At 36.4% G+C, this 14,855-nt stretch overlaps 1 protein-coding gene and 1 pseudogene across 1 annotated transcript in view; both read right to left on the reverse strand.

Annotated features, from left to right (window-relative positions):
* The window catches only part of ZSWIM5 (zinc finger SWIM-type containing 5), a 147,342-nt gene that overhangs the window by 16,441 nt on the left and 116,046 nt on the right, over window positions 1-14,855 (reverse strand). Inside the window, exons 6-11 of the mRNA XM_006911420.1 lie at window positions 14,340-14,516; window positions 11,074-11,220; window positions 10,433-10,570; window positions 8,618-8,878; window positions 8,269-8,404; window positions 7,277-7,434 (exon numbers count right to left, since the gene is read on the reverse strand). Coding sequence (XP_006911482.1) covers window positions 7,277-7,434; window positions 8,269-8,404; window positions 8,618-8,878; window positions 10,433-10,570; window positions 11,074-11,220; window positions 14,340-14,516 — 1,017 coding nt within the window. The remainder of the gene's footprint in view (window positions 1-7,276; window positions 7,435-8,268; window positions 8,405-8,617; window positions 8,879-10,432; window positions 10,571-11,073; window positions 11,221-14,339; window positions 14,517-14,855) is intronic.
* LOC112479377 lies at window positions 9,947-10,065 on the reverse strand (annotated as a pseudogene).

Consider the following 14,855-nt stretch of genomic DNA (forward strand, 5'->3'; position numbering starts at 1 on the left):
AAAGGAAGAACTAAAGCTGTCACTATTTGCAGATGACATGATAATAATATAGAAAATCCTAAAGACTCCATCAAAAACTGTTAGAATTATAAATTAATTCAGTAATGTTTCAAGATACAAAATCAATACACAAAAATCTATTGCATTTATAGACATTAATAACAAACTATCAAAAAGAGAAGTGAAAAAAACAATTCCATTTATGATTGCATAAAAAACCTAGGAATAAATTTAACCTAGGAGGTGAAACACCTGTATAATGAAAACTGCAAGACATTATGGGAAAAATTGAAGAAGCAAATAAATTGAAGAAGCAAATAAATGAAAATCCATGCTTATGGATTGAAAGAATTACTACTGTTAAAATGTCCATACTACCCAAAAGAATCTACACACTCAATGCAATCCCTCTCAAAATTCAAAATTCTAAAGTCGTTTTTCACAGAAATAGAGCAAACAATCCTAAAATTTGTATGGAACCACAAAAGAACCTGAATAGACAAAGCAATCTTGAGAAAGAAGAATAAAGTTGGAGACATAATGTTCCCTGATTTCAAACTATATTATAAAGCTATGGTAATTAAAACAATATGATATAGGCATAAAAACAGACACATGGATCAAAGGAAGAAACACAGAGCCCAGAAATAAAGCCATACATATATGGTCAATAACTATATGACAAAAGAGCCAAGAATATATAATAGGGTAAGGACAGTCTCTTCAATAAATGATGTTGGGAAAACTGGACAACCACATGCAAAAGAATGAACCTGGACCACTATCTTATCACATACACACAAATTAGTTTAAAATGTAAGTCTTTAATGTATTAAAGACTTGACCATAAGACCAGAAATCATAAATGTAGGGTAAGCTTCTTGATATAGGTTTTGACAATGATTTTTTAATTTGGCACCAAAAGTAAAAACAACAAAAGCAAAAATAAACACATAGGACTACATCAAATGAAAAGTTTCTGCACAGCAAAGGAAACCATAAACAAAATGAAAAGTAACCTACTTAATTGGAAAAATATTTGCAAATCATATATCAGAAAACACTAAATCAGAACAGCAAAAAGAAAAAAAAATCCAAAAATATGAGGATAGTTATGGGGCCTCTGGGACAACATCAAGCACTCCAACATTTGCATCATAGGAGTACCAGGAGAAGAGAATGAGCAAGGAACTGAACACCTATTTGTAGAAATAAAGACAGAAAACTTCCCGAACCTGGTGAAGGAAACAGATATACAAGACCAGAAAGCACAGAGTCCCAAATGACTACAAAGAGGCCCACATCAAGACATAATTAAAATACCAAAAGACAAAGAATCTTAAAAAGCAGCAAGAGAAAAGCAGTTAGTTACCCATGAGGGAGCTCCCCATAAGATTGTCAGCTGATTTCTAAACAAAATCTTTGCATACCAGAAGGGATTGGCAGGAAATATCCAAAGTGATGAAAAGAAAGGACCTACAACCAAGATTACCCAGCAAAACTATCAGAATCAAAAGACAGATAAAGAGTTTCCCAGACCAAAAGCTAAAGGAGTTCATCACCACCAAACCAGTATTATAAGAAATGTTAAAGAGACTTCTTTCAGAAGACAAATACATACATACATACATACATACATACATACATACATACATACATACATACATACATACACACACATATACAATGAATAATTAAGTGGCAATAACTACATACCTAGCAACAATTAGTTTAAATGTAAATGGATTAAATGCTCTAATCGAAAGACATAGGGTGGCAGAATGGATAAAAAAACAAAATCCTTAGATATGCTATCTACAAGAGATTCACATCAGATTGAAAGACATACATACACAGAGTGAAAGTTAAGGGATGGAAAAGATATTTCATTAAAATGGAAAAAAAAAAAGCTGGGGTACCAATACTAATACCAGACAAAACAGACTTTAAAATAAAAGCTATGACAAGAGACAAAGAAGGACCCAGTGATCACTTCTGGGTATTTATCCAAAGAAACCTAAAACAGTACTTTGAAAAGACATGTGCATCCATGTGCATGTTCATTGCAGCATTATTTCTAATAGCCAAGATATGGAGGCAACCTGGGTGTCTGTCAGTGAATGAATGGATAAAGAAGAGGTGTTACATATATACAGTGGAATGTTACTCTGCCATAAAAAAGAATCAAATCTTGCCATCTGTAACAACGTGAATGGACCTAGAGGGTATTATGCTAAGTGGAGTAAGTAAGACAGAGAAAGACAAATACCATATAATTTCACTTGTATGTGGAATCTAGAGAACAGGATAAACAAACAACAGAAACAAGCTCGTAGATACAGAGAACATTTTGATGGTTGCTGGATTGGGGGGGTGGGGGTCTGGGTGAAGGGGGGAAGGGATTAAGACACATAAATTGGTAATTACAAAACAGTCATGGGGTGTATAGTATAGCATGTGGGAATATGGTCAGTATTGTTATAATAACTATGTATGGGTCTGATGGGTACTAGATTTATCAAGGTGATTACTTTGCAAGTTATAAAAATGTGTAATCATTGTGTTATACATCTGAAACTATTATAATATTGTATGTCAACCATAATTGAAAAAAATAAAAATATAAAAATTTTAAAAAATTGCCTGATTCCCAAAGTGTTTGTGCCACTTATGTTCCTACTTACAGTGTATGAGAGCTCCAGTTGCTCCATATCTTTGCCAGTCCTTGCTATGGTCAGTTTTTTGTTTTTTAAAATTTATCTGTTCTCTTATTGTGTTTTTAATATCCATTTCCCTAGGGACAAATGATATTGAGCATCTTTTCATGTGCTTATTTTTCAACAGAATAGCTTCTTTGGTAGAGTGTCTCCTATCTTCGCTCACTTGGAAAAATGGGTCGTTCATTTTCTTATCACTGAATTTTGAGAGTTCTTTACATATTCTGGATACAAGTCCTTTATGAGATGTGTGATTTGCAAATATTTCTCCTAGTCTGTGGCTTATCTTTTCATTCTCAGTAATGATTTTCATAGAGCAGAAGTTCTTGATTTTGGTAAGTCCAATTTATCATTTTTTCTGTTATGGATTGTGCTTTCAGTGTTATAGATAAGAAATCTTTGCCTAACTAAAAATGAAAATCATTTTGTCCTATGTTTTCTTTAAAATATTTTATACTTTTAGCTATTATATTTAGGTCTGCAATTCATTATGTTAATTTTTATGTTGTATCATTTTTGAAAAGACTATCATTTTTCTTAACTGAAGGGGCTTTGCCCTTTTATTGAAACAAATTGGCCACATGTGTGGGTCTACTTTGGGACTCTATATTTTTTTCATTGATCCATTTATCTATCTTTACACCAATAACCCTGTTATTACTTACTATAGCTTTATAATGAGTCTTGAAAATCAAGTAGTGTTAGTTCTATCACTTTTTCTTTTGCAAAGTTGTTTTTGGCTATTTCAAGTCTTCTACATTTCCCTATGAATTTTAGAATCAGCTGATCAATTTCTACCCAGAAAAAGCCTGCTGGAATTTTGAATGGGATTGTATTGCATCTATACATCAATTTGTAGGGAATCAACATCTTAACAATACTGTCTTCCAATCCATGAATGCAGTATGTCTTTCCACTTATTTAGGTCTTTTTAAATTTCTCTCAGTAATATGATTTTCACTGTATAGGTCTTGCACACCTTTTGTCACATTTATTTTCAAGTATTTCATATTTTCTACATGCTATTATAATGGTAATTTAAAAATTTCAGTATCTGATTGTTCACTGCTGGTATATTGACTGTGTATATCAACCTTATAGCCTATAACCCTGCTAGACTCATTATTAGTTCTAATAGCTTCTTGGACCTTTCAGATGATTTTCTACATAGATGGCCACGTCATCAGAGAATAAAGACAGTTTTACTTTTTCCTTTCTAATCTGGCTATCTTTTGTTTCTCTTCATTGTCTTATTGCACTGGCTTAGAACCACAAGTATAATGTTGGATAGAAGTGGTGAAAGCAAACATTTTTACCTTTTTCCTGATGTTAGGAAGAAAGGATTCAATCTCTTACCATTAAGTATAAGGGTAGCTGTATTATAGATGCTCTTAATCATGTTGAGGATGTTCCCTTATATTCTTAGTTTGTTGACAGTTTTATTGTTTTTATTAGGAATGTTAGATTTTACCAAATGCTTTTTCTGTATTATTGAGATGACCATATGTGTTTTCTTTTTCACTCTATAAGTATGGTGAATTAAGTGATCAATTTTTGAGTGTTAAACCAACCTGACATTCCTGGAGTAAACCCTACTTGGTCATGATGTATTATCCTTTTTTATATATTATTTGATTTATTCTGCTAAAATTTTTATTATGAATTTTTGCACTTATGCTCCTGAGGGTATTAGTTTGTAGTTTTTCTTATGATTTTTATTTGGTTTTGGTATCAGGGTAATGCTTCACAGATTGAGTTGGAAAATATTTCCTCCTCTTCCATTTTCTGGAAAAGTTTGTATAGAATTGTTATGTGTTCCTTCAATGTTTGGCAGGCTTTATCAGTGAAGCTATCTAGGCCTGTATTTTTGTTTGTGGAAAGGTTTTTAACTACAAATTCAATTCATAAATTCAATTTCTTTGAAATTAATTTCCATTTACTTTTTCATTATGGTAAAATATACATATATAATAATATACCATTTCAACCATTTAAGGGCACAATTCAGTGACAGTAAGTATATTCACAATGTTGTACAACCATCACCACTATGCAGTTCCAGAACTTTTTCATCATCCCAAACAGAAAATCTATACTCATTAAACAAGTCATTTCTCCAGCCTCTCTACTCTGTTTCTATGAATTTCTCTTCTACTTTCTGTTTCTATGAATTTATGAGCATCGACTGTGGTCATTTTATCAAAGTGCTATCTGCCAGGTTTCTCTACTCTACAGTAGAGTTATATCTTTTTCCTTTATGATTGATAAGTATATTATGGAGAGATACTGTGAGACTATGACAACATCCTGTTCCTCACCAAATGTTCGCCCAGTATCCATTGATGTTTTTCACTGTAGCTATTGTAAGTACCTCTTATAAGTAGAATCATACAATATTTGTCCTTTTGTGTCTGGCTTATTTCACTCAACATAATGTTTTCGAGGTTCATCCATGTTGTAGCATATATCAGAATTTCATTCTTTATTTATGCCTTAATAATAGTCCATTGACTATATAAATCATAGTTTCTTTATTCATTCATCTGTTGATAGACAAGTTTTGGTTACTGTGAATAGTATTGCTATGAACATCGGTGTACAAGTAGCTGTTTGAGTCCATGTTTTCAATTCTTTTGAGTATATGCCTAGCTCATTTTTATCTATTCTTGAGTGAGCTTTGGTAGTTTTGTCTTTCAAGGAATTAGTTCATCTCATTTATGTTATTGGCATACAATTGTTCACAATATTCCCTTGTTATCATTTTAATGTCTCTAGAATTTGTTGTGATGCCTTTATATTGGTAATTTTTGTCTTCTCTCTTTTCTTCTTGATTATCTGGACAGATTTCAATTTTATTTTCTTTTCAAAGAGCCAGCTTTTGGTTTCACTGATTTTCTTTACTGTTTTTCTATATTCTATTTCATTGATTTATGTTTTGATATTTACTAATACTTCTGCTTGCTTTGGGTTTCATTTGCTCTTTTTTTTTTTTTTTTTTTGGTTCTTTAAGGTGGAAGTTGAGATCACTGATTTGAAACCTTTCTTCTTTTCAAATATAGGTATTTAGTGCTAAAAATTTCCTTCTAGATAAGTTTTAGCTGCATTCCACAAATTTTGATATGTTGTGTTTTTATTTTCAGTTTTAAACATTTTCTTATTTTCTTGTACTCTTTGTCTCCTTTTATCCAGTGAGCTATAGGGAAGTGTGTGGTTTAATTTATAAAAATTTGGTGGATTTTTCCATATAATTTTTTATTATTGATTTCTAATTCAATTGTGGTTCTCTGAAAAAGTTTTTATTTCACCTTTGTTTTTGAAAGATATTTTCACTGGTATAGAATTCTAGGTTGACAGTTTTTTAAAAAATACTTTAAAGTACTTTTTTCACTGTCTTCTGGCTTAATGAGAAACTTGATCTCATCTTTATCTTTTGACCTTTATAAGTAATGTGTCTTTTTTTCTCTAGTTGCTTTTGTTTCTCTTTTATTACTGGTTTCAAGCAATTTCATTATGACGTGACTTTTTTCACGTTTCTTGTGCTTGAGGTTCATTGAGTATCTCGAATTTGCAGTCATCCTTATCCTGCTCTGAATCTGACATTCCATGCCAGGCTACTGCCACCACCACTCCCCACACAGATGCCTATTATCAAATTTATTGATTTTACCTAATAAGATTGGTTAAAAATGTTATCTCCAGGTAATTTTAATTTGAATTTCTCAAGTGAAGCCAGGCATCTTAATTGTTTAAAAGTCATTTGTATCTTTCTTTTCCTATGAACTGCATGATTATATCTCTTGTTCAGTTTTTCTATTGGTTTATTGATAATTTTTATATTGATTTATCTGTATCTTTTATCTTTTCTATAATGAACATGAATTTTTTGAGCAATAAGAAGATGCAACAAAGTTATTTTTAATAAAAAAAAATGCTTTAAAAAATCTGTGTAGTTTCCAGGTATCAGAAAAATACTCACAGTCCATGGGTAGCTAGTATTTTATTATAGCTTCTCAAGGGCTTATTTTCATTTCTCTTTGTAGTGAAACCTCCATAGTTAACAGGAAGTATGTGAGCTTGAAAGCCTGAGAGTCACTTTGGGTTCCCTGTCTTTTCATGAGGACGCTGGAAAAATCACAAATTGTCATATCTATAAAGAGATATGCAGCTCCATCTTAGTCATCACTTCATTGGCTCCTCCAATGGCCCCGGGAGGCTGATAGGTTATTGACAGTGATCCCCATTTTATAGATTTTGAATCTGAGGCTTGGAAAGGTAAAGTGACTTTATCATATGAAAGTATAGATTTAGAAGTTACCTTAAAGATGATCTCATTCTATGTACTCAGGATCCTATAATTAGTAACTAGGGCAAAACTTTGGACTGGACCCAGGGGCTCATTCTCATGGCAGCAATCAAAGTGAGGATCCCTATCAGTCTAAGAGGTCAAGGGAGGATGAATAGCTTCTCTTGTTCAGGAAACTGCAGGCCAAGACCCTGATAGGGCCATGACTGGGCCAGCATAGTGGGAGTGCTGGAGCCTAAAGTCTATTTATGCTCACCTTTGGCAGCAGTCAGCATGGTGGAGGCCAGTTCACACTGCTGTGATTCCAAGTGTCCAAGCGTGAACCAGCGAGGATAACGGCTGGGCACCACAGACACCATATGGTGAGGGTGGGAAGTGTCGCCTGCAGAAGTTGAGTTTTCTAGAACAGGTAACCTAGAAGACCCAGGGAGAGTCATCAGCCACCATCCAGACTCCTGCCATTCTGAGCCATCTTAGAGAAGCTTACTCTTTGCAGGGAGTAAATGGGCAGAAAAGGGTTAACTAAGAACTTGGAAAATTTTAAAACCTAGGATGTTATACTCTGTATGAGGTAAGTGCCTGGGCACTTGTAGAACTCAAGCTGAATAGTCCTTACTGCAAATAGATTTGAAAAGCAGTTCAAGAGCCATAAGACTATTTTTAAAAGTATAAGAAATATATCAAGGAATCCTTAGCAGTTCTTTTCTAATTGAAGTGAGGGGCCCTCTCAGCCTTATGGTCTGACTAAAATTCTTCCGTGTGGTTTGCTATATCTTTGAGGTCCACTTGCCTGAACCAAGGATCCTACTCTAGTTTAGAAACAAGATGCCTATAGCTCAAGTCTTGGTATAGAAAGACTTATTTCTACCTCCCCCAGATGCAGATGGTGACCTGTTCCTGGGAACCATGACTCAGGTGAGATATTGAAGGGCTCAAATCTCATCTCAGGCTGCCTAACTGGCCGCAGAACAGAGAGACTCAGATCTTGAGTGCTCCATATCTATTAAAAACTCAGGAACTTCAAGATGACCCACCAAGAGTATAGCCAGGAAGCCAAGTGAGTCACCAGCAAGGCATCCCAGATAGGAATGCTAGATCATATGAAAATGTCTAAGCTAATTTAGGGCAGGCTTGGTGGCAGGTCCAATAGAATAGAAAGAGGAAAAGCGACAAAAGTGAGATAAAGAAAAAGAGCATCAAAGACTTCTGCTTTGGTGGAGGCAACTGGGCTAGGAAAAGGCTACCCACCTCATGGCACGTAAGGCTAATTTATAGGACAGGTCTGGATCATGAGGCAGCAGAGCTGAGAACAAATACTTGGCAAAGGTATGCATGGGAACACTCTCTCGGTGAATGACTTCTCCCAAACCACTGAAGGGACCTCCTGCAGGAAGAAGATAAGTCAGCTAGTTGTTTTTCTGTATGCTTCTACTTGCCAGCCTAGATCTGAGCCCTAGGATCCCATATATGTTTGCTAGCCACAGGAACTTTCAGTATACTTTAATGTCAAAAATATTTCTGTACCTGTGCTCTGTTATAGAGGGGAACCCTGAGTCACAGGACAAAGACAATGTGGTAATAGCCCCTCTCTACTTACCTTCTAGTAGTAAGATGCATTGTTTCTGCAATGTTTGCACTAGTTCATCGTCCAGCTGCAGCTCCTGGAGTCGACTCAGGAGCTGTTCCTCATTGCGGCACACTTTGTCTTGTGCATAGAGGCCTTCAGGCATCACCCTCTGTTGACCCATCCCCATCAGAGCAACTTCCAGGGCCAATGACAGGAAGGACTCACTGCTGTTTGGGCAGCCTGCAGCCACGGGTACATGCTGGTACACAGGGGGTCTGCTTTCATTTATATCTGAGGGCAACAGGTCACCAGATTCCTTAGGTCAGACCCCGTAGAATTCATCTGTTCCTCAGTCCCTCCCACTTTGGGATACAGCTTAGTCAACAGCTATCACAGGGAAGCTGAGTCAGAATCCCAGAGCAATAAGGAAAATATAATGAAAAAAAGGTTACACAGAGCCTCAAAGATTCCTAGCTCTTTCCTAATATATGAATTGGCTGGGCTGGTTGGAGAAGTATAAAATCTTATACTAACCTTTTGCTAGCATATTATATAATAACAGTTATGTTTTTGTGTCTCTCTTTCACTAGAGTGTGAGCATCTTAAAAGGAAAAAAACTTTATCTTATTGCCCTAGGTATGTCTCAGGGCCTGGTGTATGGAAGGAGCTAAGTATAGGTCAGTGGTGAATAAATCCCAAGTGCAACCTCAGGCTTTCCAGATCCAAGTGTCACTGTGCAGATGAAACAGACCAAATATGGATCAGGGGATCACAGGGGAGATAAGGGCAGCCCTAGCTTGGACTGGAGCTACCCTTTGTATCTCTACCCAGAGGAATCTGAATCCACCCAGTTACTATTACTTTTATAACACTTGCAACTTCTATGTTATTACTACTTTATATGCTATACCTTTGGGTTCAAAGTGTCAGGAAAAAAGCATAGGTTTAAAAGCCAGGGTTTTGGTTTCTTTCCTTTTCCCTTTCATCCATCTGGTAAATATTTATGGAAGACTATTAGATGGGAGGTATTGCACTAAGTGCTAAGATGATGAAGATAAATTAGTCATAATTTCCGCTTTCAAGGAGCTGACATCCTAATGAGATATATTCACTTGTAAACAAGTTGTAATGCTGTGTGCTAAATACCATAATAGATATATGTATACAATACAGTGATGACATAAAGGAGAGAAGAATCAATTCTGTCTCTAGTCCTTGTTACTTTGAAACTCTACTAAATTACTTCTCTTCTATTTCTCATTTTTACAATTGGTACAAAACCATTATGAAGAAGAAAGTTCAAAGGAAACATGAGAGTATTATACAATTGCAAGAGATAACACATTTTTTTTTTTTTAATGCCTATGGCACCTGGTCTTCCTGGGTGGTCTCCCATCCAAGTACTAATGAGGCCTGACCCTGCTTAGCTTCCAAGATCAGATGGGATCGGGCATGTTCAGGGTGGCATGGCCATAGACAAGATAACACACTCTTGATGGAAGTTCTTTTCCACTTCAAGACCGCGCCTGAGGACTTAGCCTCTGACTTCTGAAATCCTTCTACCCCTTATTATTTCCCTTGGATCATACTCTTTAGGCATTCATGGGAGGTGAAAGGGGCAAAAGAAGGTGGTAAGGTGAAATGTGAGAGTAGGTCAGGGCTAGTCTACAGGGTAGGAAAGGAGGGTGGGAAAGAGAAGCCTAAGGAAACCTCTTAGAGGAGGTCCAGTTTGGATAAGAGGGAAAAAGGGCTACAGGAAGGGTAGAGGGGTAGAACAGATCTGGCAGGAAGGAGAGGGCTGCCAAGCAAGGGCAGTTCTGGCCTGCACTATGCTGACCCCCATACCTGATGCTTCCAGATAGCTATCATCATTCAGACGGCAGGCCTCAGTCAAAGTAAGAAAAAGGCAGCCAATGGGATCCAAGGGGTGGCCCACCCAGCCTTCCAGGTTTGTGATGGTTGTGGTTCCTCTCTGCAACAGTTCTGGAAACAAGCAGGTCAAAGTTTTAGAGAGTGGTAGAGACAAACTGCTCTCTATCCCTGCCTGGCTCTACTCAGCAGTCTCTTTCAGGACTTGGCCCTGACACTCAAATAAAGCTTTCCTCATTCTCTTGCCTTGAGTTGATAGAACCGGTTACAAGCTTATCAGCCATCACAGATGGCTGTGGTCTGCATTTAGGCTCCCTGCTGGCAGCACACATATCTAGATGCAGCTTTATAGTTTAAAAAGGGTCTTCACATATCAGATTTTAGTGAGCTTTCCAACTGCCCTCTGATGTTGGCATGCTGGCATTATTATTCCTGTTTTACAGACAAAAAAACAGAGGTAAAGTAAGGCGTTCCACATAGCAAGTAGAATGACCAGGAATCCCGTAGCCCCTACCACACCATGAAACCTAATGAACATTAAATATGACACCTTGTAGTCCCTAGGGATCTTCTTCAGCCTCAGCCTGAGGAGTTAAGATGGCTCCTAAGCACTGTACCTTTCTTTTGATGCTTGTAGATTTCCAGCTGCCGCTGCTGCTGCAACCTCAGAGTATTGATAATGGCCACCGTGAGTCTGAGGGCCTCCTTTGGATAACCATGGGAACGTAGGGCATCAACCCGAGCACAGGCTGTAGGCACATGCTCTACCAGATGAGAAGAAATACTTTGGTTGGGTAAAATTTTCAAATCAGGAAAATTCATGCTTGAGAATGGGAGTCTGTTTTCTATTCAGTTCTTCAAATTCAATCTGACATCTACTGTGTACCAGAAACTGTATCTTATCTTTGAAGGATTATAAAATTGAGTAAGTCATAGACATTATCTTCAAAGAGCTACCTTGAAGCCTCAGCACAGTATATGGTGTAGAAAGGGATACACAACTAGGATAATAAAATGTCGTACCTCTTTGTGAACAGGTACTATGGGAACCCAGTGGAGGTAGCAACTAACTGCCTAAAGGGAGAGGCTTCACTTATTTATTAATCCTACATTTTGTAAGAATTAATTATATGCCAGGTAATATGTGGGCAAACAGAAGTACAAAGATGAATAAGAAATGGTCACTTCCCTCAAAAAGCTCAGAAGTGATATATAAACAGGTCATAATAAAACAGTTTAAAAGAAATGACATGGTAGTAATATATACAGAGAGAAAATAATAGTTGAGCTATACTTTATAAGACAATAAGATTTTAAATAGGTAGACAAACAGGAAAAGGCATTCAAAGGGAACATATAAGCAAAGACATATAAGTAAAAGCATGAAGAGCAATTTATATAGCATCTTCAGAGCATGACAAATAGTTCTGTATAGAGTTAGGATATATAGCTAGAGATAGCTGTAAAGGTAGGATATAGAATGTAAAAAGCTTTGAATGCCATACTAAGGAGTTTGAATTTACCTTAGGGATAATGAAGAACTACCAAAGGCTTATAAATGGGCAAGTGGTTATAGTGAGATTTATGATTCGTGATTTTTTTTAAAGACATTAAAAGTTATAGAAATAATTGCAGAAAATTTGAAAACACAAGTAAGCAAAATATAAAACAAAAATCAGAGATAACCATTATTTCCACTTTCACGTATATATATCCAGACTTTTCTATTCAATTTTAATTACAATGGGATTGTATTATAATTATTGTTTTGTAATTGGATTTTTCCACTTCACACATTGTAAATATTTTTCCACATCATTAAATGTACTTCTCTAACATTAAAAATGATTACATGTCATTCCATTGAATGTGTACTGAGTCAATCAACTTCTTACTGTTGGACATTAGATTGTTTCCAATTTTCCTCACCTGTACATTATTTATAAACATGCTCTAATAGACCCTCCTGTTTTATGCATCTTTTTAGTTAATTATAGCTCAAGATAAATTCCTAGATATAGAATTCCTGGATCAATGGGTATGAATATATTTTAAAGGCTTAAAAAATCTATTTATTTCTATTACAGTTGACATTCAATATTATATTAGTTTCAGGAATATAGCATAGTGGTCAACATTTATATAATTTATGAAGTGATCCCCCCAATAAGTCTAGTACCTACCTGGCACCATACACAGTTATTACAACATTATTTACTATATTCCCTATGCTGTACTTTACATCCCCATGACTATTTTGTAACTACCAACTGTACTTCTTCTTCTTTTCATTTCTACCCAGCCCCTCACCACCTCCCGTTGAGCAACCAACCATCAGTTTGTTCTCTGTGAGTCTGTTTCTGTTTTATTTGTTCATTTATATTGTTGTTTAGATTCCACATATAAGTAAAATCATATGGTATTTGTCTTTCTCTGTCTGACTTATTTCACTTAACATAATACCTTCTAGGTCCATCTCTGTTGTTACAGATGGCAAGATTTCATTCTTTTTTTATAGCTTAGTAATATTCCATTGTATATATGTACCACATCTTCTTTATCTAATTGTCTATTGATGGGTAGTTAGGTTGCTTCCATATCTTGGCTATTGCAAATAATGCTGCAATGAACATAGGAATACGTGTATCTTTTCAAATTAGAGTTTTGTATTTCTTCAGATAATGCCCAGAAGTGGAATTACTGGGTCATAAGGTAGTTCTATTTTTAATTTTTTGAGGAACCTCCATAGTGTTTTCCATAGTGGCTGCACCAGTTTGTAATCCCACCCATGTATTTCAGAGGCTTTTGATAAGTGCTGCTGAAATGTCCTTCAGAAAGGCTGTAAGCATGTATACTCCTATCAGTAGTATGAGAGCACTTATCTCCATGAAACCTCTCCCACATCAAAAACTAGTTATCTTTATTCTGAAAATCTCTGACCATTTGATCAATCAAAAAATGGTAATTCAGTGTTGTTTCATTTGCATTTGTTTGTTAATGAGGTGTATGTTTTTTTTCAGAAGCATGTTAAAGGTACATTTTGTAAGTGTTGGATGAGAAAAGAGGAAATATGATCAAAGGGAACTTCAGGTAGTGACCCAAAGTGAGCTTGGCCGAGGCTTTCAAGAGAGAGATAGGGACATATCCAGATTCAGCAAGATCGTGAGAAAAAGATATGGGGTGAACGATGGAGATAGGGAATTGGGAGCAAATAATAAAAACATATTATCATTATTGTAAGACTCAGAAAATGAATATTTTAAAAAAGAATGTCTATTTTATAATGGGCATCCTGTGATAAAGTCAGGAATAGACTGACAGAAGGCCAGAGGATGGTTTAAACTAATGACAGAAGAGCTTTATTCCGGGAGGGAGGGAGGGAGGGAGGGAGGGAGGAAGGAAGGAAGGAAGGAAGGAAGGAAGGAAGGAAGGAAGGAAGGAAGACAGCTTGGTGACAAATAGAGATTGTGCCCTAGCAATTAGCACAGGGTAATTTAAGTTTCATATGTAGTGCCTTTTTAGCCAAATGTAATTTCAGCATAGATAATAATGTTGCTCAGCAACTGCTGACTAAGAGAACCTGTGAACTGATGTCTAATAGTTTTATTAGTACTCTTTGAGATTTATTAATTCCTTTCCCCTCCCAAAATTTAGGAAACAGAATATAAATTCTTCTATTTGAGGTTACTACACCTCAGCTGAGTACGTATGCAAAAGGCTCAGGCCTCACATAAACACTCTGAGGCCTAAGTCAAGACCCTAAAAGATCTGTATGAAGACTATCCAAATTATAGTCGTGTTGCTGGTGCCTATATGCACATGCCTTATTCAGGCTAGGAGGTGAGACTGGGCCCTGAAAGTCTTGGAGGAGAGGTACACTTACCAAGCCACAGTGGCTGGCCTTGGGAATTAAAGAGTAGCTTCTCACTTTCCCGCTGACAGGCAGGAGCTATATATATATCGCTGCTAATTATCCGCTGTAGGTGGCTGTCTTGCCAATGCAATTCACGGCCCTCGATGGCTCTCGTAAACACTGTTCGTCTTGGTCTGGATAAGGAGTCTGGGGAAACAAAGAAATGCAGCAGTTCAATGATGGGTAATCTAAAGTTCTAGCTCCTGTCTTCTTCAGGGTAGGAGGGTAGGCAGCAGAAGAGTATGTGGTTAGTGAGAGCAGCCACTCTGCCATCTGTCTGGGTGTTTGTTGTGTTACCTATTTTATTGGATAACTTTTAGTGTGTCTGTGCCTTCTACGGGAAGAATCTTTCTATAGAGATCTATGGCTGCCTTTTTACTTCTTACAGAAGACCAATTTCTCCTAGGATGCAGAGCCACATGAAAGAGGAGAAACAGTGGTGTTTACCTGCTCAGTTATGAGGATACAAACTGATTCTATAGAAGT

Source organism: Pteropus alecto, unplaced genomic scaffold, assembly GCF_000325575.1.
Source record: "Pteropus alecto unplaced genomic scaffold, ASM32557v1 scaffold484, whole genome shotgun sequence".
Classification (NCBI taxonomy): Eukaryota; Metazoa; Chordata; class Mammalia; order Chiroptera; family Pteropodidae; genus Pteropus; species Pteropus alecto.